The sequence below is a fragment of the Aethalodelphis obliquidens genome, unplaced genomic scaffold (assembly GCF_003676395.1).
Source record: "Aethalodelphis obliquidens isolate GAN/ISIS:26980383/991018 unplaced genomic scaffold, ASM367639v1 scaffold27, whole genome shotgun sequence".
NCBI lineage: Eukaryota > Metazoa > Chordata > Mammalia > Artiodactyla > Delphinidae > Aethalodelphis > Aethalodelphis obliquidens.
Window position 1 is genome coordinate 4434330 of NW_020837971.1, and position 23896 is coordinate 4458225.

Consider the following 23896-nt stretch of genomic DNA (forward strand, 5'->3'; position numbering starts at 1 on the left):
GACTCTCAACCACTGCGCCACCAGGGAAGCCCTTAAATATCTTTTAATTATCAAAAATCTCATTAGTTCTTATTGGAGAGCTCCACGCAAAAAGAAAGTTTTTCCAGATTAACTTCATTCCACCTAAGCTTAAAGCTTGTATACATAATAGAAGAACCATGCCTAAATAGTCCACAAAGAAATTTTGACCAGTGGCGTTTCTGGGTTTCCATGTTAGTTATTCAACTAACATGACCCTATTATCATTACCAGCAATTTCCAGAAAATAGCAAAAATCTACCCACCCTCATCTCTATCCAGTACTTTTAGATAAATCTCACTTTCCTTTGTGTAATAGCCTCTGTTGATAATTGACTTCTTGCTTGTTTCCGTTACATGGATTTTTTAAAATTGAAAGCAGAGAAAAATACCCCACCTTTGTGTAATGAGATAAGCCATGGTATTTTATTTTTTTATTTATTTTTGCGGTACGCGGGCCTCTCACTGCTGTGGCCTCTCCTGTTGCGGAGCACAGGCTCCGGACGCGCAGGCTCAGCGGCCATGGCTCACGGGCCCAGCCGCTCCGCGGCGTGTGGGATCTTCCTGGACCAGGGCGCGAACCCATGTCCCCTGCATCGGCAGGTGGACTCTCAACCACTGCGCCACCAGGGAAGCCCAAGCCATGGTATTTTTTATTCCTCCTTTTCCCATAAATCTCATGCAAGAAAGACTAATTTTCTTTGCAGTTACAAGAGGAAAGGCTTGAATTGTCTGGGTTTGTATGCTAACATTTTAACTGTTGGGCTCTGTACACCATTTCTAACATTGGGGGGAAAAGACTATTTCTGAAGGCCCTCACTGCTTTCCGTCCTCCTATCTCCTCGGGCCATTCTTTCTCTCTATGTGATTGCATCATTGCTTCATCCACATATGTCTGATATGATAGGAAACATTTTATGGTGGCCTACTTACCCGTAAGACTACTTATTGCCAGTTTGCCTGAGACAGTCCTGCTCTGCATTGTCCTGGCATAATTACTAGCTCCCCTTTCACGCTCCAGACTGTCCTCATTTGATATGACTTCCGTTTACTACATAGTCTGTTAAAGAGATAGACATCGTTACTGTCCAAGAAAAGCATACATCTAAATTTGAATACAAATTTTAAAGCCTACTCAGATAAATAATTTCTTTCAAGCTAATTTGTTTGGCTCCCTGAGTTTTTGTCCGTACATGTTTTATCCCTAATTTCAGGTAAAGATGTATGTGGTAACTTGTTTTGGTAGCCAAACACCCAGTGAACTTCCATACCCAGAAAACCATACAGATGTGCAAGTCTAGAGCATGGCAAACTAAGTAGAAAATGTATGGCAGTGAGGCCTTACTCATTAAGTGAAGAGAAATTCTTATTCTTATCACAGAGAACAAATCAGATTCATCACCACAATAATCACAGGACCAAAAGGGAGTTAATTTTGTCTGTCCTTCTGCTCCTAAGGAAGACTGTACGCACATAACCGCGGAAAAAATGGCTATCCTGGCTCCTCTTTTTAATGCCAAACAAGGCAATGCAAAGTGTTTCCCAGAGAAAATGAGTATGGCTTACTTTGGAATCTTACAAAATAAAGTTTTGATCATGCTAAGGAACTTGATCATTTAGGAATGAGGGCCGTGTCCTGCTGCTTCACTTTTCTTTAAGTCAGACTTATTCTAAAGTTTTATCTTGTCACCTCAGCTCATGGGGCCATTTCTTGGGCATACTCCCCACTGCAGCCTCAGAAGCTGGAGCAGACAAGCTGATGAAAACCAAAAGAGACAGAGAAGAAAAATCCTTGTTCCCTGAAACTCTTCCCTAATGATTCTGTCCCTTGGTATGAGCCCAAGCTGAATTATGACTGAGGTTGTCCAAACTTTTTTTTCTTCACATTGAACCTTGGTTATTATGAATAAACAGTTTATGAGGTACAACATGTCCAAACTCCTTTGCAGTAAGACATCACTCAAATGTAGATCATAAAAGTGTCAGGGATCCATATGGTATAATGTGCCTTCTGGTAGGACCTCTTTAGAACAGAAATTCCTCTGGAATTTCTTCAAAATGAGCTCACACAATCAGTCTTTCTTTTGAGAAATTAGGAAGCATTAACCCATAATAAGCAATGAGTATTGTACCAAAGGTGGTAATCAAGAGTAACCACAGGCCAGTTAAAGAGCATAATGGAGGAACAAGACTGTTTTTAATACTATATTTGAAATGAAATTATAATTGATAGCTGATCAGAAATGGACCATTGTGTTTGTCACGTCTGTGGCCTTTATCCTGCACTTTTGTTGTTCATTGTGGAATTCTTTCATTGTTCGGTATTGTAATGTGCATATAATTCATAACTTATCCCAAATGGGTGGTGGTATTTCTAAACCATCTGTTTTTTCTGCTGCTCTTTCCTTGTTATTAGTGAGCAAGAGTTGTAGTTTGCACTGTCTCCCATCCTAACGGCAGAGCTATTTGGGAAGCTGGGGTGGTGTAAAAATACCGTACACTGCAGCACAGCGCTCGAGGCTCTAAATGGAAACTGGTGGTGGGAACCATAACACATATGGTAGATGCACTGGGCTCAGAACCAGAGCTGTGAAGCTTCTGCTCGAGCCTTCTTTTCTCCATTCTCCTTTGCCCTTGTGGTTAAATACTCAATACAGTCAAGCTGGAAACATCAATAGGTTTAGGGAAGGTTTTGATCAATTCATGGCTGCGCAGCTATTCAGTGATCACGAAAGGCTGCCTTGGCTTCTAGGAGAACATCTACACATCTGAACGCTGCTAGATCAAGCCCTGGCCAAATGTGCTTGGACACTGTTGGAGTCCAGTGGCCTGTGGGTGGCCCAGTACTACCCGCACATGTTCTCTGGAGCACTATTTTATTTTAGTGAAAAATCAAAATAAGATGATATGTAAATGTTAAGACATTTTTATCAGTGACTTTAATATCAGAATCATAAAAAGACCAGAAAATTTTAATAACATTATCATTTAAAATGTCCTCAACTGTACTATGAAGGTTATTTTCCTGTACCTTGTTCAGGAAAACCGTTATTGCTGTCTTGAGTATAATTTATGTTATGGTTTGATCTGTGAAAAAAAAAATTGCCTTTCAGTCAGAGTTTCTGATACATCACATTATGCGTCACTTTGCAGTTATAGTATGTTGAAAAAGAGATCAGTAGGTCCAGTTAAGTTTGTTTGCCATTTTTCATATGTAAATTTTAATTTGGAAATCTAATTTCAAAAATAGTATTTTTGAGGGCTTCCCTGGTGGCGCAGTGGTTGAGAGTCCGCCTGCCGATGCAGGGGACACGGGTTCGTGCCCCGGTCCGGGAAGATCCCACATGCCACGGAGCGGCTGGGCCCGTGAGCCATGGCCGCTGAGCCTGCGCGTCCGGAGCCTGTGCTCCGCGACGGGAGAGGCCACAACAGTGAGAGGCCCGCGTACTACAAAAAAAAAAAAAAAAAAAAAGTATTTTTGAGTAGCTTTGTAAATAACTAGGGTATTATATTTCTAGCAGTTCATTTTAGTAAAGAAAGAAATCGCTAAGTAATAAAGATAGTGAAATAAAAGTTAGGTTGGAGACACGTTTTCCCCATGTATTTTAGAAATTAGATTCAATCCGATAGCTTATAAATTTATTTCATTCAGTAGTTTAAAACTTAATGCTCCGGGAATCAGACAGGGGATAAAACGGGGTGGAAATGTGAGAAGTAAACTCTAAAATCAGTCCTTGATTGAAAGTTATTTAGTTTGTCAAAGCATTTTGGTGGTAGCACAAGTTGACAGTGTAACCCAGAGTACTTCCATGAATAAAAATGAGGCCATCGGGGCTGCAGTAAACTGAGTCTAATTGCTGATGGCAAGTAGGTCCTAGTGAGATTATGATAATGTAAAGTGTCACCTTTACAACTAATGGAAATGTTTAGAAGGGAGCAATCTTCCATCCCTGTTACAGCTCCATCTTTATGATGAAACGATATTTCTCAATTCATAATCCTAAGCAGTCACAGTAAACATGGAGGTTCTTAAAAAAATAACAATTCTGCTGGAAAACTAATTTACTGTGAAAAGACAGATCGCCTGGAAGGGAGTCTCATTCTCCTCATGAGTGAGGCTAGCTGTGCAGGATACCCTGGGGAACAGCCTCATTATCGCCCTCAAGAGGCTTCTATTTCATTTTTTGTGTTGAATAGTATAGAACTCTTTATTCAAAGCAAACAAAGCTCAGTAAGAAAGCAATCAGAATTTGGTCTTCTTTTAAGTTTTTAAGTTTAATGATAAAATACCCATTATTTTCTTAGTACTTCATACATATATTATGGAATATATATAGTATTTTACACTCACGTCCATAAACTTTTATGTTATTTGTAGCATAGATGACATCATAGTTCTCATGAAGGATCCCTGTTGCTAATATAGACCAATTTTACTCAACTACTTATACATTACTTCATCTATCCAAATAATTGTAAGTGTCAAAATATTTGGACTGGTGTACGTAAATCAACATAATCATTGATTGAAGTTTTCACTTTTCAGTGTTTGGTGGCACAATATCGTAACATGATTTCAAAGACCTTTATTGTGTGTATATTTGGGGTTCTGGATTGACTTTACTTTCAAATAAGCATTCTTATAATGAGAATCAGAGCTTAATGTTTGGAAATAATGATCTCTTTTTCCATTCTGATCTACAAGAATTCAGATTTTTGCCTGCATGTGAAAGAAATACATTTACAGACATATTCATGTACATAAAACCAGGTAAATCTGTCCACTAACTTCCATAGATTTTAGAGAAAAAAAAAATCATTAAACGCGAGAACAAGAATGGGAGCGAGTTCTAATTGAAACCAAACAAAAGTAAAGATGAATTTTAAAATGCCGTAAACGAATTTCAATTTTGATTCCCCATTTTCCCATCCAGAACAAGTGCCACCAAGGACCAGTTTTCGAATGGATTCCTCTGGCAAGTATTCTTCAGTACTCACAGTCCTGTGAATGCAACGTCTTCCATTCTGTGTAACAAATCATTCTTCTGAGTAGCATCAGTTAATTAGTATATAATCACCATGTTAATTTCACTCACCCCGCACAAGCACATATTTAAGGTAGAGGGCAAGGCTCACCACGTTTGGCCTGATGGCTGCCAAGGAAACAAACAAACAAAAGACAAAGGAAAATAGTCATATTCATTAAGTTCTTTCATAAAATGCTTTAGTAAAAGATTAGATTCAAAGCCAGGTACCAAAGAAAGCCACCAGATTGACTAAATCCACACTAGCCAATACAGAAGTTTCTAGACACATGTGGCTATTAGGCGCTTGAAATGTGGCCACTCTGAATTTGGATGTGCTGTAAGACGTGTGTAAATCCACACCAGATTTCAAAAGCTTAGTACTAAAAAAAAAAGAAATGTATAATATCTCATTAATTATTTTTTAATATTGATTAATGCTTAAATAATATTTTGGATATATTAGGTTAAATGTATATTATTAAAATTGATTGTACCTATTTCTTTCTGCTTTTTAAAATGTGGTCAATAGAAATGTTTAAATCACCAGTGTAACTTACATTTTGTTTATTTTGGACAGCACTGGACTAGATAAATAGAAATAAGAAGCTGGAGTATCTCAAGAGATTTGAAATTTAGACATTTCCGAGGACTTATTAAAAATATTGCTAATGTAGAATGAAATTCTTTTCACATCAAGTAAATACCTGTATCAATTTAATTTTTTTTAAACCATGCCAATTATAAAGTGCTACATTTCAATAGTATTTTAAGTTAGAATAGCGTAGTTTCAAGTTTAAGAGCTTTTAGCTATAATAAATTAATTTACTTAAGAGAAAAATTTTGACCTAATTATTCTGAAAATAGTTATTAATTTGGTTTGGACTGAGATATTTAATGTTATGGAAATGAAGGAGGTAAAGGAATATTCATATTTTCTTACTCTTAGGAAGTGCTTTGAACAGCAGGTTAGACCACTGGATGGAAAGTGAGAACACTGAAACAATTGTAGAAAAGAACGTTTCATAACAATAGTACTGTTTCAGGTCTGTGGGCTCACAGCACACATCTCTAGAGTGTTTCCATGACGACAGCTCATTATCCATCTCAGCATGTTCTAACACCCCTTGGAGAATATATGTGCTTGAGATCATTTCATTCTGTAAGTTTCCATGTCATTTTTTTGGGATATGTAGAAAATACGGGAGATGTTGCTTAGCATTGTGTCCCCAAATAATGTCTAAAGTATTTGTTTAGCTTGGTCTGAAAATGTTTAAAGCATTATTATTCTCAGTATATAAGAATATATGATTGTAAACTCCTTGTAATTTTGAAGAATATCCTATAACCAGAGGAAAACTGAGGCCTAGTGATTACAGCTGCAGAATGAAAGCAGGATTTAATTTGAGATTCTAAACCTCAGCTTCCTGGCCACAGCAAGCACATTTCTTGAAAATTTCAGCTTCTGAAGGTACTTTATTTAAAAACAAAAGAAGAAAGAGAAGAACTCCTCAAGAGCTTACATTACCTTGATATATGCACAAAATGATGTTTTTACATTTCAAGAAATATACATTACTTGAAAGAGAAAAGTTATAATGTAGTTTGAGTGTACTATACTACTATGCAATCCAGATTTTCAGGAAAAGAACAATCCAAATATTTTGTTCAGTGTCCACACAAGTTAGGAAACTATTTTGGAAGATCATGACTCCATCCAAAATAAGTAGAACTCCTGTACTATTTCTCATATTTATAAAATGTTCCTTATCAAATTATGTGTCATGATTTTGAATCGGATAAATTTATCATAATTATAAGGTATTTTACTAACTTTAGCTGCAGAAGATGCTTAGGTACAGAGGTAAAATTGACGGTAGGAAGTCCTCATGTAATTATGAAGCTAAGTGAAAACTCAGTAGAAGAATAACGCTGTGGTTCATTAGGTACGCTAGATTGGCGAGTATGTTAAAACAAATTCAAGAAACATTTAAGCAACTCCTACACGCTGTGCATATGGAATATTAGAGATAGACAAAGATAGTTATGCCATCACCAAGGGAGAATGTTAATAAGAGCAATGAATCCATAGTCAGGACCTTTGAATGAACAATCCCACCCAAAGACAAGAAAACTAGGGTGTGGCGTATCACGGAAACCAAGAGTAGAAATCCCTTCTGGAAGGAGACCTTTTCTTGTTTAGAAACAATAGAAATCAGGGGTCATAAAGGGTGCGTCGACAGTATCAAATGAGACACAGAAATCAATCACAATGAGAATTACAAGAAAAACAATCACAAGAAAAAAATGGCCATTGGATTTGGTCATTAGGATGTCATCAAAGACCTTAAAGAGAGCAATTCAGTAATGCCAAGAGAACAGAAACCAGACCGTCAGGAGTAAGTCAGACATGAGAGAGAGTGAAGGCTTCCGTAGAGACCACTCTTTCAAGAGAGCAATGGATGGGGAGAGCAAGGGAGTATTTCAGATGGGAAAATCTGAGTTTATTTGAAAGCTTTGGTTATTTGAAGAGAACCAAACAGAGAGTGGGAGATGGCTTCTACTGTGGCTAAAACATGTCTGGCCACATTCATATTACCAAAGGCATAAAGAGAAAAAAGTAGAGAGAAGGGATTATTTTAAGACAAGAATGTGTTAGTTATTTACCTGGTAATGTTAGATTTGATCAATAAAAACTATTTAATTCCTGTTTAATTCATTTTGTATCTAGAGTGCATTGGAAATCCAGATGCCAGGGACGTTTTTTTTTTTTTTTTTTTGGCAGGGACATATTTAATAACCACCTTTGATTCTTGATTCCTCCCTCGTACTGTCTTTTCTAGATCTCTTTCCAAGGAAAAGCCAAAAATTTAATACTTTTTCAAGAGGAAAAATTGAATGAATTCATTATCTGTGTCAAAATGTGATAATAAGCCTGTGGTGCTTATGTTCAATTAAAACATGAAAGGGGATTCAAGTACCAAAATTTAATTGACGTGTTTACAGCAGCATTCCATGTGCCAAATTAATCCATAAAAATGCCATTCTTTGCATTTTTGAAGCTTGAATCCATTCACAAAATTAATCAGTTGTGTTCAGTCACCCATCCTTTTTCCTGAAGCCGTGCACAGAACCGTGTCTTTCAAGAGCTAGACCAAGGGTACGTATAGCATGTGAAGTCTTCCTGGCGTCTTAGTACAAAATAAGAATCAGCTTTTGAAATTCTGCTTTTCTTTATTATGACGGAGGTTACCCTGCTACCTGGATGTAGCTTTTTCAATATTATTGAGAGCCCAGGATTAATCAGGACTTGTAAATTCCATTTCTGTAGCTTGCCACCGTGGTCATGCGAAGTCCCATCTGGGACGAGGATCTTAAGATGCATTATTTCATAATTCCTGAGGATCCTAGGACCCAGCTTCTAAGGAACAAGCAACACTGGCCATGGCTAACCATTGAACACCAACGTCCAAAGAGTTTTTTGACTCTCTTAGTCCATTTCTTCACAATGACTGCCTCATCTTGAGTTGCACCGAGAAATGCCTGAGAGCACCCCTCACAGTTCTGCGAAAAGGAAAAGGAAGAAGAAAAAGAAAAAAAGAGCACAGATACAGACTGAACACAAAGACAGAAGAAAAAAAAAAGGGATGTTGGTAGGGGCATGATTGAGTGACATCCAGAGTGACTCAGGTCCCACTAGGTGTCCCCCAGACCCCTTCATCTAACAGCCTGCCAGGTGCATGGTTTGCAAACCAGCTGGAGAGAGGGGTGAGGATTGTTAAATTCTATAACAGTGGGGTGAAGAGTTGCCCTTGAATTTCTTTGCTTTAAGTCCTTGCATTGACAGGGGAAGAGATAAAGCATGATAACAATCATTTTAAGTATGTCATCAGACCAGAAGAGCAGCTAAAGGAGAGTATCAGAAACATTGTAATCTTTCAAGAGCGCTAGCAAAGCAGGAAGGGAGAAAAGTAATGTTTCCAGCTATGTGCATATAGTGTTAGTTATTTTCTAAAGCCAGACTCATGGATGGGCGAAGGGAGGGAGAAACAAAGGAAAAATTCTCTTTCTGAAAGCTCTTATTTTCCTTAAGCAATAACAAAAGAAAAAGAAAAAACTAAACTGCCTTAAGGCACAGTCCGTCATTTAAACTTTTTTTTCCAGTTGGCTATTTCTCTTAAGTTTCCACGCCCTGCAGCCTCTGAGTCTGTGTTCAGAATTAACAAAGAAATAAAAAGTAAATTACATCTGCAGGCACACTTCTCTAACGGGTCTCTTTTTGCCTCTCTACGGGCACATGTGCCATGAAGCTGGCCGTCTTGGCCTGGAAGAACGGAGGGTGAAGATGACGTGGTTGGCATGTATCACCCTATATTTGAAATCAGAGTGGTCAGAGCAGTAGTCAGGGGATCGGAATGTCACCAAAATGCACACAAAGAATGGGGGGGGGGGGATATTCCCTGCTTACATCTTCAGAGTTCTTCAGAGTTAAATAAAATTAACTAGCAAACATAGATCTATATTTTTCTCCTAAATATAAAGGAGTCCTGAGTCATTCATTAAGGAAAAGCTTTCCAATTCTCCCAGGAATCACAGCATCCTCTGACACGACAGCTCCCTTGTACCTTGGCACATCTCAAAAATGCCATTACTGGGATTGTTATGATTTCAGCATTTCCTCGGGGGAAAGTTTTCCTTAGCAAATAAAATGGATCACGCGGTAAAGTCCTTGTAGAGCTCCTCATGCAATATGGATTGGTGCTGAAGCCACTGGAGGAACAATTTCTCACTTACCATACTCAGCAGCAATGCAAAAATGAGACTATCTACAAGTAAATGGAAGGTTCTGGTTAAACATACGCTAGCTGTATCATTTTGAATGTCGAAAGTATATCGTGCTCTCTTTGTGATTTTTATGTATATATGGTCTCGAGTCCTCTAAGCTTAAAGGAACCTAGAGAAGAGATTGATGGGAGCAGCCGTATAACCAAGTTTTAGAGGTTTGAACGGCGACTGGGTATTATCTGTCGCCCTCCCCTCTCCCCTCGCCTTTCTGCCTGTGTTGGGAGAAATTCAGGTACCTGCCATGACTCTGTAGGGCTGCTCCACTTGCCTCCAGGGTCCTGAAGGTTTAGCACACACCCCAATATGTGATTTCATATATAATGTTGTAGACCTCGGAATAAACTGAGGTCAAAAGTCAGTTGAGACTTGTAGAGTGTAGGGCAAAGTTTTCATTTTCCTTTTACCACTCAACTCTAACAAAGTGTTTAAGAGGAACTGAATTTTTCTAAGTTGTCGTACCTTTAAAATATGAATGATTATACAATTCATAAAGGATGACTAATGGATGTGGAAATCCAGTTGGTTATTCTTCTTTGAGTTTTATATTCGTCACTGAATGGGAAAGACTTTGGTTATACATGCATCTGGTCCTAAAAGGGCACGAAAGTCATAGAGTCTTGGACAATGTGACTTGGACATATATACATATGTACTTATATGGCTGATTCAGCTTTTTTTTTTCCTTGAGGACACTAGACACACAATCAGCTTATGCCTACATTTCAGAAGTGAGTGACTTGCCTTTCACATATCACTGGAAATGCTTTGCTCAGGTTGGAGGGCACAAAGGCAAGCCCTGTTCTGTTGTGCTCTGTTTACTGCATCACTTCAGCAGCTCCACTTACTGTAGAGTCTGGAAAAGATTTGCGTGGCCATCACTTATTGAGTGTCTCTCTCAACTATGGCTATTACTGTATACCCAGATGGCTCAGACATAAGCTTCCTGTCTCATGAGGATTCTCCTCTGAAATCCCATCCCAATTTCCAAAACCATCCTGCTTAAGCAAGGAGAATTTAACTTAATACTTGCATCTATCAGTTCTAATACCTCCTTTAAACCATTAAGGCCCAAAGATCACTAAATACTTCTTAAGCAAAGGATGGCATTAATAAGCATTCCCCAAAGTTGCTAATCATTGATTAACATCCTAACAGTGGCCTTGAAAGTATACACAGCCCCGTCATGATTGAGATATTTGCCCCTGGGGAAGGTTCAAAGGGCCAGGGGCTGGGGGTAAGGTTAAATCATATTTAAATCATATTCTCTTTAAAAAGTTAAAATATTTCTTATGGTTTTAGTTTATTCTAGGGTTGGAAAAAAAAATGACAGAAGAGTTTCCCAGCTTATTTTTAAGTACATTTCTGTTCTTTCAGCTAACTACAGAAAAATATCCCTTGTCTAGTTTATTTTGAATATGTTTACAGAGTCAGTAGTGAATCTACTAGTGGCTTCCACATTTTAAAATGTTTGGGGGATAAGAGTTCACTTAGACCCAGGCAAATTTCTGTCCCTGAGTTATGAAAAGCCTAAAGGAGTTTGTCAGAAAATCAAAACTTCACCCAAACCTCAATAGAGAAAAGTTCAGATTTTCTATTTTCTAACTCTAACAATTTTAAAAGAGACACCTTCTATGAGGTGTAAGTTTACATCCCCCTCCCCTACACACACTAAATGGGACACATCAAGTCAGAAACAGCTACTAGTAAATTACTAAGTAGTCCTTTACCAGGTATTTCCAGGGCGTTGCCATCTGTTCTCTCATACTTCTAAAACAATTGTTCTAGTCAGAGTAACATCGCCAAAGTGACAGCCAATCTTCTTGAGGGCAATCTCAATCCTTTCAGGAAGATGAAGAATTACGGAGGCATTGATTTTTCTTTTCACTCAGAAAATTTGTGTGCTCTTTCCGCCTATGGCAATACCCTAGTAATGCCCTTGGCTGGTCAGTGCTAATCCAGAGACTACCTAATTTTGGAATACCTACTTTTTTGTTACCATATATTTTTTTCTTATCCTCTGTGCTTTTCACCGACTCTAACGGCACTCTCATTGATCACACCCACAAAATTAATCCATCTCATCGGCGTGTTCAGTCCCTCGCGGGTTGGGGGGAGGCAGGACTCATCACTCAGTGGGGTCTCCTCTATGCCAGGTCCGGATTACAAGGAGCTGGATGTTCACCTTCGCAGGATGCAGTCTGGATTTGGCTTCAGAATCCTCGGGGGAGATGAGCCTGGACAGCCTGTGAGTTGATTCTCTTTATTTCCACACTTTGGGTCATATTGTGTGTGTATGGGTGAAGAGAAAAATCATTCAGTATCCTATACAAAAAGAAATCTTTTAGGACTCACGTAAAAGTTTCTTGAGGCTTGCTTTATTTGTTTTTTTCTTGGTATTTAAGTTTTCAAAACATGCCAGTGTTTCCATATCATCATAAATCAATGCACATTTCATGAAGAGAGGGACATTACTCTTTCTTCAAATGGATTGGATTGCTCTTCAATATTTCAATGAGTTACTTGTATTGGACCCCTAGTCTCTCTGGGCAGCAGCTCACAGATAAACATGCAGTATGACAGAAGATACATGCGAGGAGATGACTTGCAACAGCAGAATGGTGTATGGTTTCAATCACAACTACTGGGGAGAGAAAACACGGGGATAAACAGAAGTAAAATCAAGTTCAATGCTGCAGAATCTCACCAGGTTTGAATTAGGGGATTACCGTGAGAGGATGTTCAGGAAGTCAACTTCAGTTGGCACAATATTGGGAATTTGTGAAGGGCTCTGGAGAAATTACATATATGATACATCAGAGTGACTGCATAAAATAACAATATTCATTAATACACAAAAAAAAAACACAGCAAAGCGAGACTTGTGAGCACGTATTAAAATAACAGCCATAAAACACTCCTTGTAAAAGACGTGTCTTAAGTGGGACCCAGTGTGACTATGTCAGGTTCATAAAAGGTTCATAAGTGGTCCCTAAGCACTGAAATACGGTCAGGTCCCTTCTCATACATAAATACAAGTAAAAGATTAAACTGTAAAATAAATGTAAGGGGAAACAACGAAGTTCCAGTTCTTCCCGTAATGCTTACTTCAATACAGTCTTTGAGATACACAGTCCTTACTTTGCTGGACTCCCGCCACCTCCGTAGGCTCATGCTTTGTCTGCTTTGTGGGTAAACTAGCACCACATTCGTAGCACCGTCTTCTCTTCGCCCGTCTCCCCCTCTTCAGAGATAGAAGGGACTGCATCTCCCACTCTTCAGAGATAGAAGGGATTGCATGACTGAGTTATAGGAAAGGCATAGTGTCAGCTGACTCCAGGAGGGAATGGTCTAGCTGATCTTGGCCTGGCACAGAAACTAGAGGATTGTTACCCAAATGGAATATATATCGCTGAGAATGAAGCTCAGGTGTTTGAGTGCAGCCGGTGGTTACTGCCAGCCTCAGGACAGCTTTCTGCCGGGTCGGTACACAGGTTCCCGGGTTCCCAGCCCTTCTGAACATTGGCTTTACACTCCTGAGTCCTTTCTCCCCTCCGGTGGGCAGGCATTCAGTATTTATGATAAACCTCTTCAGATTACGTTTTGCTGGTTATCCTCATTGTGTTTAGGTTTACTCTGGTTTATTCTTTGAATTGAATGATTTAAGACACGCTCAGGCTGCACATTACAGTTCTGACAGTGAAACCATAAAGCAGAAGCCTAAATCTCCCTGAAGCATTCAAAGCCAGAATATAGTGTCTTGAAGACCAGAATGTTGCACCTCAGAAAGATTATATCAGGAAGGGTAAGTCTACTGTAAATATCTCCCATATGCCTTTCCTTCCTGCTTTCCTCCACTGTAAGTCCAGAGATAATATACAAACAAAATGCACTAGCCTCAGTTAATTGCTGATGTGCTACAAAGGGAGAGGCGCCTGACGTGACTGGGTCCCCACCCGCAGGAGGTCTCATAAATTATATCAAATGGGTTTCTGCCTTCATATAGACAAAATGGTATTGACATCTCAGGGTGCGCATTAAACACGACAGCACGGCATTTGGCTAATAATGAACAGCAGGACTCCAGCTCAAATAAGCATATGGGCATTTTTTCCTGCAAGAGGAAATAATTTTCACAGTTAACTAACAATAGAAATAGAAAGAAATGAGAAATTGCTACAAAGCAATGATAATGGGATTTCCAGCTGTGAGCTGCAAAGACATGGGAAGGCATTAAGATGGAAAGGCTTGGAAAACACTGCAGTGGAGAAAGGCCTGTGTGGAGAAAAACTGTTCATGGAAAGAGAGAGGCGATGATAGACAGGGACCTTGGCATGCGAGTCCGGTGCAAACTTGTGGAAGAGTTTCAGAAGGCTAGGGCTGGAAATCTGCTTGCCACCTTGTCAAGTCACCCTGGGCTGTAATTATTGCAGATCAGACCTGCTGGGTTTAGACTGACATTAGGTAGTGTGGGAAAGAATTAAAGGACTTAAAAGGACTGAAAAGGTGGTTTTGGTTTTGTTTGTTGCTTAGTTTTGGTTCTCTGTTTTGTGTTAGTTTTTTCCCCTGGCTTACGGGGATATCAGCCACTTGAATGTGAATTGCTGTTATTTCATATCAAATACATCATTTTGTTCTGTGCCTTCATAGCCTTTAAGATAAAGTGAAGTTGTGGAGTTTTTGATTCTTTTTTTTTTTTTTTTTTTAACAAAAGATAGTTGGAAAGATAAGGCCAGGTCACTTGTTTGGGGGGGTGTCTGTGTGGAGGGGTCTTCCTTGATCTGTTTTGCCACCAAGCTGCTCCTTCAGGGCCAAAGCAAGAGAGGCAGGATAAGGAACAACTCCAAGGGCAATGAGAAAGCTGCTGAGCAGGTCCTCAGAGGTTGAAGGACCCAGTGAGGTCAGAGGGATGTGATGAGTAGAGCGAGGCCAGTGTTGGCTGGGAAGGCTCACTGGCCAGTATAGCCAGGGGTCAGCAAGATCAGAAGGAAAGTATAGCCTGATGGGTCAGGGAGCCCAGGCCATGCACTCAGCAGACCTGGAAAGTGATCAGTACGATGGGGCAGGAGGCTCAAGCCAGGCACCCGAGGGAAAGTCCCTCAGTGGACTTGGAATGTGACCAGTGAGACCATAGCTTCTGGGTCCACTGGGCCAAGTGAGAATACTCAGAACCTTGCTACTCAAATCACAGTTAGATCTACAGACCAGAAGCACCCAACACCTCCTGGGAGCTTGTTAAACATGGAGAATCTCAGGTTAAACCCCAGGCCTGTAGAATCAGACTCTCGGGGTAGATGCAGAATTCTGTTTCAACAGGCTCACGGTGTGATTCACGTGCACCCTAAAGTCTGAGAACTACTGATTTAAAGGATCAGATATCCTGAAGTGTGTTTTCGAGAGCTTAGATGAACATTAAGAATGTATATATGGAAGTCAATGTGAGTTGACTTAACAGTTAACAGTGCAAGAAGGAATCATAGATTATCCTATCCAGATAGGAAATAAACTACTCAAATGTGTCAAGTGTACAAAGCATATTCAAATTAAAGGAAAAAAAAAAAGTTGTGGGTTATTTTCTTTCCTGAATAGAGAGGCACATAGAGCTAGCTCTGTGTCAGCAGTGAAATGCAGGGCACAAAGGTGTAAACTGGCCAAAGGCTAAGGAACAACAGCAGCGTGAGAGGCAGAAGCAGTGACAGCTCACGTTGCCAGCCTCTTCCCAGCGGCAGTTCCTGAAGGAAGGAGCAAGTGTAACTCATATGTGTAGCTCATGGACGAGCCGCGCTCATGCCTGCTCCAGTTCCCCACGCTGAGCTCAGTTCAAGTTTCTTTCATAACTATGACAACCTTTCTCTGAAAAAGGTAGAGGGTGGATTATACAATGTGATTATACAATAATATATATATTGTTAATAATTTTACAATACTGTATAATAAGCTGTATTGAAGTATTATATTGAATACACTATTTAGAAATAAATATGTAAGATTTGATAGAACAAAGTAAAGTTTGAAGATGAAAGCTTCAAGTTTAAAAAAAATGTATCCAGTGAACTTCAGTCTTTGCTCAAATGTCAGCTTCTCGTTGAGGCCTGATCTAACCTGCCCTAACTCCACCTCAGCCGCATAGCTGACACCCGCCCATCATCCTACTTTGCTCTGCTTTTTTCGTAGTACGTGCCTGCTAGCATACAACATAATTTTTACATTTATTACTGTCTGACCACTAGAATGGCTCTATAGAACAGGGATTTTGTTTTGTTTTGTTTTTTTTGTGGTACACGGGCCTCTCACTGTTGTGGCCTCTCCCTTTGCAGAGCACAGGCTCCGGATGCGCAGGCCCAGCGGCCGTGGCTCACGGGCCTAGCTGCTCCGCGGCATGTGGGATCTTCCCAGACCGGGGCACGAACCCATGTCCCCTGCATCGGCAGGCAGACTCTCAACCACTGCACCACCAGGGAAGCCCCCAAGGGATTTTTGTTTATTGTTCACTGATGGATTCCTTGCACCTAGAAGTGTCCCTGGACTCAATGAATATTTGCTGGATAAATGAATTAATTAGCGAGGAGAGTACTTCATATCACAGCAATAAAACAGAAAAACAGATGTTTTACTGTGGTTCTCCTTTTAATGGATGATATTAAACTAGTAACACAGAAGATAACTTCAAGAGTATATCTTTGCTGTTTTCCTACAGCAGGAGAGGAATGAGAATTTTCCTATGTGAAATTTTGTTTTTACTATTTTTGTAGAGTGCCCAATTGCAATGGTAGCTCTCTTAGTTGTAACATGTTTTTTAAATTCCTTTTCATCAGTTAGAATCAAAGTGTTCAAAGTGTTCTAAGCTATAGAATCAGAACTATAGCTTAATGTTGGTAATTAAGCTAAGAATTTCTCTAGCCATTTTTTCTCTGTTACTAGCTATAAACTCTCCCACTGAGGCATACAGGAAATCTAAAGGTTGAAGCATTTTCTTTGGGCTAACCCAGCTAAATGCAGCTTTTCATGGGGCAGTGGAGGAACATAAACATTCATTTTAACTGGCTTTTGCACAAAGCACTTAATAAATCTTTGAAGTGCTCCATAGCGGGTTGAGTCTTTTGAAGAATAGATTGGAATATCTTTAGAAAGAAACTCATAAATTCAGGTTGACAGGACAATAAGGGAAAATGGAAAATATCAGAAGCATGCCCGACTGCTGGACTACAGCATACGGGCACAGCCATTTGCTGTGGCCCAGCAGTCCAAGGCTGGCAATGTGTTTCCTGTGAGAGCAATAATGAATCCGTCATCAGAGCACCAATATTCAACAAGGAAGCAAATCTATTCTCTACTCTCCACTCCCCACCCTCCCCCAAGAATAGGGAAAAAACTGCCGTGTGGTAGGGAATTTTCATTCCTCTGGATAAAGAGAGCTATTCAGTGGACCAAGGCTATGAAGTCCTCAGGAAAAAAGAGAAAACCCTCCAGACCATAATTCTGCATATACCTGAGGAGGTCTGGGCGTCCAGATCTGTGTTGACAGGCCACACTGAGCAGTGTGACCAAGCAAGAAGGAATCGTCTGCTGACACACAAGGCTGCAGGTCGTGATGGAGCAGCTCTGCAAATTAACTGGAATCCACAGATCTGAGATTTGAAAGAAATTAGTGCCTGAAAGAAATCAATCCGTGAGCAAGGGATCATTTTATAGACTTAAAATACAACCTAGAATATAGCCTCTGTAATATTATCAGACTAATGGTAACCACTGCCTTTAGATGCTGTGAGGCTAAGCCACTTGGCAAAAGAAAAACTATCCTTTTGAACTCTGTTGTCCATGAGTTGGAAAAATTGTAGATTAAATAGCAAAACTAAAATATTGAGTGCTGTTGCCTTTCCTCTGAGAAAGAAAAAAAGCCTTGCTAATGGACACTAATTTGAGTGTTTCTAATGGGAAGTAGGAAACCTTACATCGTTATGCCTTGTGTCACAGTCCCTGGTTCAGAGATTTATAACAATATGCACATTTCCCAGATGTGTACCTCCAAATTTCCTGGTATGGTGGCCGCCTAAACAGCAGAAGCATTGCAGGGGACAGGCAGAACTGGGGACATCCTTTGTGCAGAGGAAGTGCTCTAAGAAAGTATTCAAAGAAATGGAGCAAACATCTGAAGGAGATTTGACTGTTCTTAAAGTAGGTCAACTGTCCAGGGAAGGCCAGCCATGGGTTCTGCTTTGTTTTGTTTTATCCTTAACTCCAGCTTTTGAAAGCAAAGCAAAAATTAAAAGATAAAAAACACTTTGAACCTTCATCTGAATTTAATAATATACAGCAGGTAGTTTCCCCTGACATTTTTCAAGCACTCACTACGTGCCCTGAGCAAAGTTAAATGCTTCCCATGCCCTATTTCTTTCGCTTCTCCCAACAACTCCATGAAGTAGGTCCTATTATTTTATTTCCCCATTTTTGCAGGTGAAGAAACCGAGGCTTGCGGAGATTGAAAAGCCTTGCCCACGGCACACAAATAAAGAAGTGGAGCTAGGATTCCATCCCCAGTTTGTTGCAATTCAGAGCCCATGTACGGTGGCCAGTGACATCAGGTTATTTGGGTTTAAGGGTGATAGCTTATGAACCAGTTAGCAAGTGTCCCCCAGACTTCATGGCCATCAGGAGCAAGTCCAAAACATTTATTTCTCTGAGAAGAGTTAGCAACCTGGAAGAGTTAGGAGGGCATCCTTTCAGCCTCTCAGTTTTCATTTTTCAAGTACATGTTCAGATTTGGGGCAGAGGGTGTGAACAGGGAATAAAATCTTCTACTGAGTTGCTTGGTAGGTAAGTAGATAGATGGAAGAAAGGAAGGAAGGAAGGAGGTTTGAAACATAAACATCCTTTTCTTCTCACTGCTTGTCTAGATTTTGATTGGAGCTGTCATTGCCATGGGATCAGCCGACAGAGACGGCCGCCTACACCCGGGAGATGAGCTCGTCTATGTGGATGGGATTCCAGTGGCTGGCAAGACCCACCGCTATGTCATCGACCTTATGCACCATGCAGCCCGGAACGGGCAGGTCAACCTCACTGTGAGAAGAAAGGTGCTATGTGGAGGTATGTAACTCGAACCAGCAGCAAGAGTTGGGGGTTAGGTGGTGAGATGCTTTTGTGAGTAAGGGTCAGGACACTGGAGACAACATTTTAAATCAGTTTCTATATTATATGAGGGAAAAGACCAACCTCGCTATGCCAGATGTAACTATGATGTTGAAAGTGCAGATTTTCACCCCGCTAGTACATTTCTAAGCCGTCTTTGAGGCTGACATTTTCCATGGAGTCATTAAAAATTTCTAGCAAAGCCTGAGGCTAATTTAAGATATGCATGCTCTTTGCTTTTTGGTAGATGCTAGGTATAAGAAGAACATTATAATAGTGAAAAATATAGCTTTTGAAAATGTCCCTCATTGTGTTTACAAGCCAAGAAACACAGCATTTTGATACCATAAAAAGGCAACTAGGATGGAAAATTAACTTCCTTTATAGAGCCTGATAAATGGTAACAATGAAATGATTACTCTGATTTAGAAAAATACAGCTATATGTCACTCTGAGAAAGCACAATTCATATAACTCCAAAGTTATGAAACAGAGAAATTAGAAGTAATTATTCCCTTTACAACCTTTACAGCTTCATAAAAGAATCCACCAGAGAAATACTTTTAAAAGTCAGCCCTCTTAGTCATATGATTCAATTTAGCTCTCTTTACCATCTCTCAACCCCCCCAAAAAAGATTTCTGTTTATAAGGCATATGTCCATTACAAGCATTATACTGTTTTTTATCCTCTGAGCACTCAGTAATATTGGGAATATTGTCCCAAACCGCCTGTGCTTTCTTTGCCCTGTGAATTACAGGAGCGACAGTGCCAAAGATGTTCCGTCGTCACCTGCCCCGGTGGCCTGCTGGCCTCTCTACTCAGCCCTGGACTGCTCCTCATACACAGTGATCAATACTAGAATTAGGAGGGACCTTAGGAAGAGCAACGTGAACTCCCTTGTGTTACAGATGACAGACTGAGGCCCAGAGGTTCAGTAGATGTCCTGGTGGTCTGCAGTGAGTCAGTGATCCTGCAGAGACCCATCTCCCCAGCCAGTGCTTCTTTCTTTACTCTGCCACCAACCCCCTGTCCAGTGGATTCAAAGACATTAGACCAACCTTTAGCAAATGTCACTCCCTAACATAAGGCGTCTTCCATATGTGCTAGTGTCGTAACACATTTGAATTTTTAAACAAAGGGCCACCAGCTAATCACAGCTGTGAATCACTCGAGAGGATGAGGTTTATTAGTCGAACTAAAAATCCTTTTCTAGTCAAGTCTTGTAGAAACTAGATTTTGAGCAGGAGATATCACTTAAGGGTAAGTCAGAAGAATTACGAGCCCTCGCCTGTAGAGACCTGCTATCGATCTTGTATGATGGAGGTTTTACTAAGAGGTGCCATTGTCTTCAGGAATTCATGGACCACTTGACCCAGTGAAGTAAAACACCTTGAATTATGCCTTAACCTTGGGCGAGATGCCCCGAGGAAGACAGTGTTTGCTCAGTTAACATTTAACTGTCTCTCACGCTCCAAAGTGATTTTTAATAAAAAGTTTGCTGTGGTATTTGTTCTGTAACCCAAAGATAAGTTTAAAAATACTGATTTACAAGGAAATACACTGCAAAGTGCAAAAACTAATGCACCAACATGATTTCACGCTCCGCTTGCCACCAGCTGATGGTCGTAAATTAAATTCTGTTCTGATCAACCCAGGCTAGTGGAGTGTAGGCCAAATGCCTCAAAAACGTATTCTTGCCATTTGTGGATCATGTAACTTCTGTGAAGATGCTCTTTGCTGCCGTTCTTACCAACTTTACTCACTGAGGCTTCCAAGTGCATTTAGTTTTTGAAAATGTTCTGCCGCAGACTGCTCATTCACACCAGGAGAGTTTCCAAGTTAGTTCAGCCCACTCTTCCTTGAAAGCTTCATGAGTATTGAAAACGATTAAGTTCAGCAAAGGATACTTTGATAGTAAAGTCAATGCCTAGAAATAGGATGGAGCAGATTTTTTAAACGGGCCTAGGAAGACAGCCTTTCTTCATAGCTGCCATTTCTCCAACAGTGAGAAGAGATAGCTACAAATGGATATGACAGTGGATATGCCATTTTCAGGGTTCTTGTTATCATCGTTATTATGGTTTCTGAAGCAAATGCGGTGGGAGGTCCAAGCCTGGCTTATGATGAGACGGTTCAAAGCTGAGGGGAAATGAATAATCAGACTGTGAAGAGACAGAAGATGAACGAGGAGACAGGCAGTGTCACCACTTTCTTGCACAAAGGAGTAATATAATGGAAAAAGAGGTGGGCAGCCTTGTGCTTGCCTCCGCTCGTACAGATGTCCTGCCTCACCTCAGAAGACACTGGGCACTGGTTTCCTAGTTGATGCTGAAGAGAAGAAGAAGAAAAAACAGCATTGATTATGAGAGATACAGACTGGTTAGTTACACTGGGCAAAAATGAAAATAAAAACCTGCTCCAAATGTTAACATACCAAAAAAAGTGTACGCGCTAAAGATAGAAAGGCAGAATTTTCAATTAGGCAACAGCGAACTAGGTCCTCAAAAGTGAGAAACGGTGGATGAAAACGTAAAGGATAAAGGATGAAAACAGCCAGTAACGTATCCAATTTTGTTTACCAGATAATCGTAGCACAGATCGTGCACCTTAAACTAGTTTGGAGAGGTGCCTTATCCGTGCTACCAGCTCCGATATTTAGTTATTCAAAGTGGCTTTAATTGTTACACTGAAAGTGTAAATATTTACATGTTTAATAATTCAACTTTGAGACTTTCAACGTAGTGACACATTATTTTGAATACATACGATTCGTCTGAGAGAAGAGTGTCTCTGAGGAATTCCCGAAAGTGTAAATCTAGAATTGATGTGAAGGAAAGTTTTACGACTTAATCAAAACACGTTAGAGTCCATCTTAAAGCTATCAGCATCTTTTTTTCCTAACACCTAAGGCAAAGTCTGATTCTTGGCCTGATACTGAGAAAGGGAAGGTTTTCTTGGCAGCTGGGTGAAAAGTTTAGCCAGCGTTCAGGATGCTAGTGAATTGCCTGCTCCTGGTTACTATACTTTCTGTCAATTCTAAATACAATCCCTTACTCTTTGTCTATGAGCATGTCACCCATTTAAATAATGTGTCTGCCTTGATGAGCATAAGGCAGGAGTGCAGAAACTCACATGCCTTCAGGAAGGCCAGCCCCTAACATGGGCAGGACCCCCGCCTGCCAGGCACCACAGGGGTGCACTGTGCCCGTGGACACTCCAGTGCACGTGTCCAAGATCTACCACACACATACCCCGGTGCCTCAGCCGTGCTTCAAGACAAGATTTGCACGTCCTTCCAGGGGACAGTCCTGTGAAGAGAGGCCCAGGCACAACCTGGAAGCAGGCAAGGTCTGTTTGGTTACATAGAGCCCTGGTACCCAGTCTGTGATCTTGAAGGGAAACAAGGGCTCCAGCCGAACAAGCCCTTTGGCCCTGTGTGCTCTTCACTCCACGGGTAAATGAGTACATCAGGAATTTGCAAGAGACGCTGGGGAGTAGCTGAGACTTGCACATTGTGTACAGTCAAGGGAGCAGGAATTGCCCAACTCTAGTTGATTATTACCAAATATTTCAAGAGAAACTAGAAATCCAGCTTTCTGTAAAATCACCCTATTTAAAAACATTGGCAGTTAATTTTAACAGTTATTAAACAAAGTCTAGACCGGCATTGGGCAGGAATAATAAATGGGTCTGCAGACCAGGAGCAGCTCCTGGCCAGCAGTTGACTGTTCTAGTCAAAACCATCTCACCTGGAGGACATTATCAATGACTCCTGCCTTCCCAAATGGAGACCCTCTCCCAGTCAGCACAGTGATGATTTCCAGCATGACTGGTGAGGACAAAACAGAAGCTAAAACCTAAAAGTTAATTATTGGACTTGAATAGATATTAAGTGACTGAATTCTGTACACCCGTTTGCATGTGAGCCAGAGGATGAGTCAGGGATGCTGGGAGTTAGTGTGTTTAAAAAAAAAAAAGAAGAAGAAGAAAAAAAATTGCACGTGGTATTTAGTCACTTCCTGACATTTTACTATATTATTCTAAAACAACATTTTTCATCCCCTATACCAGGAAGTGGTGTTGGAGAGAAGACAGCCTCATTTGGGTCTAGAGCCAGCCAAGTAGAAAAATGAGGTGGAATCAGTTATATCCCTCGAAGTCAATCATTGGAAGTCTTCTTAACTCCCTGGTTTTAAATGTGCTCATGGTGTTAAAGATAAAGAACTTTGTTCTAGAGGCTGAAAGAGACATGCGGAAGCAATAGAAAAGTATTCTGTTAATGTATTTGACTCCTGCACTCACCCAGGGACACTCACATTGACTTAGGCAATGACTTTCTTTCTTTCTCCCTTTGGAACCTGCGGCAGAGCCACTCCGAGCCACTTTCTGCAAAGACAGATGATTTTTCTTTGTTGCTGCTTTACTGACAACCGCAGCTCTCAACCCCCTAAAATATGACAGCCAGAAAATGAGATCTCTCTTGCCACTGCCTATAACATTTAGTTACTGATTTGGTCCAATAACTCAGGGAGATTTTCAGTTTAATGTTGCAGCATAATAATTGTTTCTTTTTCTTCTTCCTGACTATCTCCAATCACTTTATTTCCAACTTATACAAGGACTGATAAAGGATATGTGCTTCACCAAGACAATAACAGCTTGTCTTTGGATGATGTTTTCTAGTGGAGAGGGTTCATTTTACAGGTAGTTTGAAATTCTGGTGGAAAAGAGGGAAAAGCTTTGACATTGACATTTTGCTCTTTTATCACCTCAGTACATTTCTTACATATGAAAACACCCATTTGTTTTCTTTTATTAAAACCTGATTGATTAAATATTACAGAAACATTCAAATATATCAAACAGTAATAAGCAGTAGCCT

At 40.3% G+C, this 23896-nt stretch overlaps 1 protein-coding gene across 1 annotated transcript in view; it reads left to right on the plus strand.

The window, feature by feature from the left end:
• MAGI2 (membrane associated guanylate kinase, WW and PDZ domain containing 2) overlaps positions 1-23896 on the plus strand; it is a 610224-nt gene that overhangs the window by 443188 nt on the left and 143140 nt on the right. The window contains exons 12-13 of the mRNA XM_027124164.1: positions 12041-12132; positions 18779-18971. Coding sequence (XP_026979965.1) covers positions 12041-12132; positions 18779-18971 — 285 coding nt within the window. The remainder of the gene's footprint in view (positions 1-12040; positions 12133-18778; positions 18972-23896) is intronic.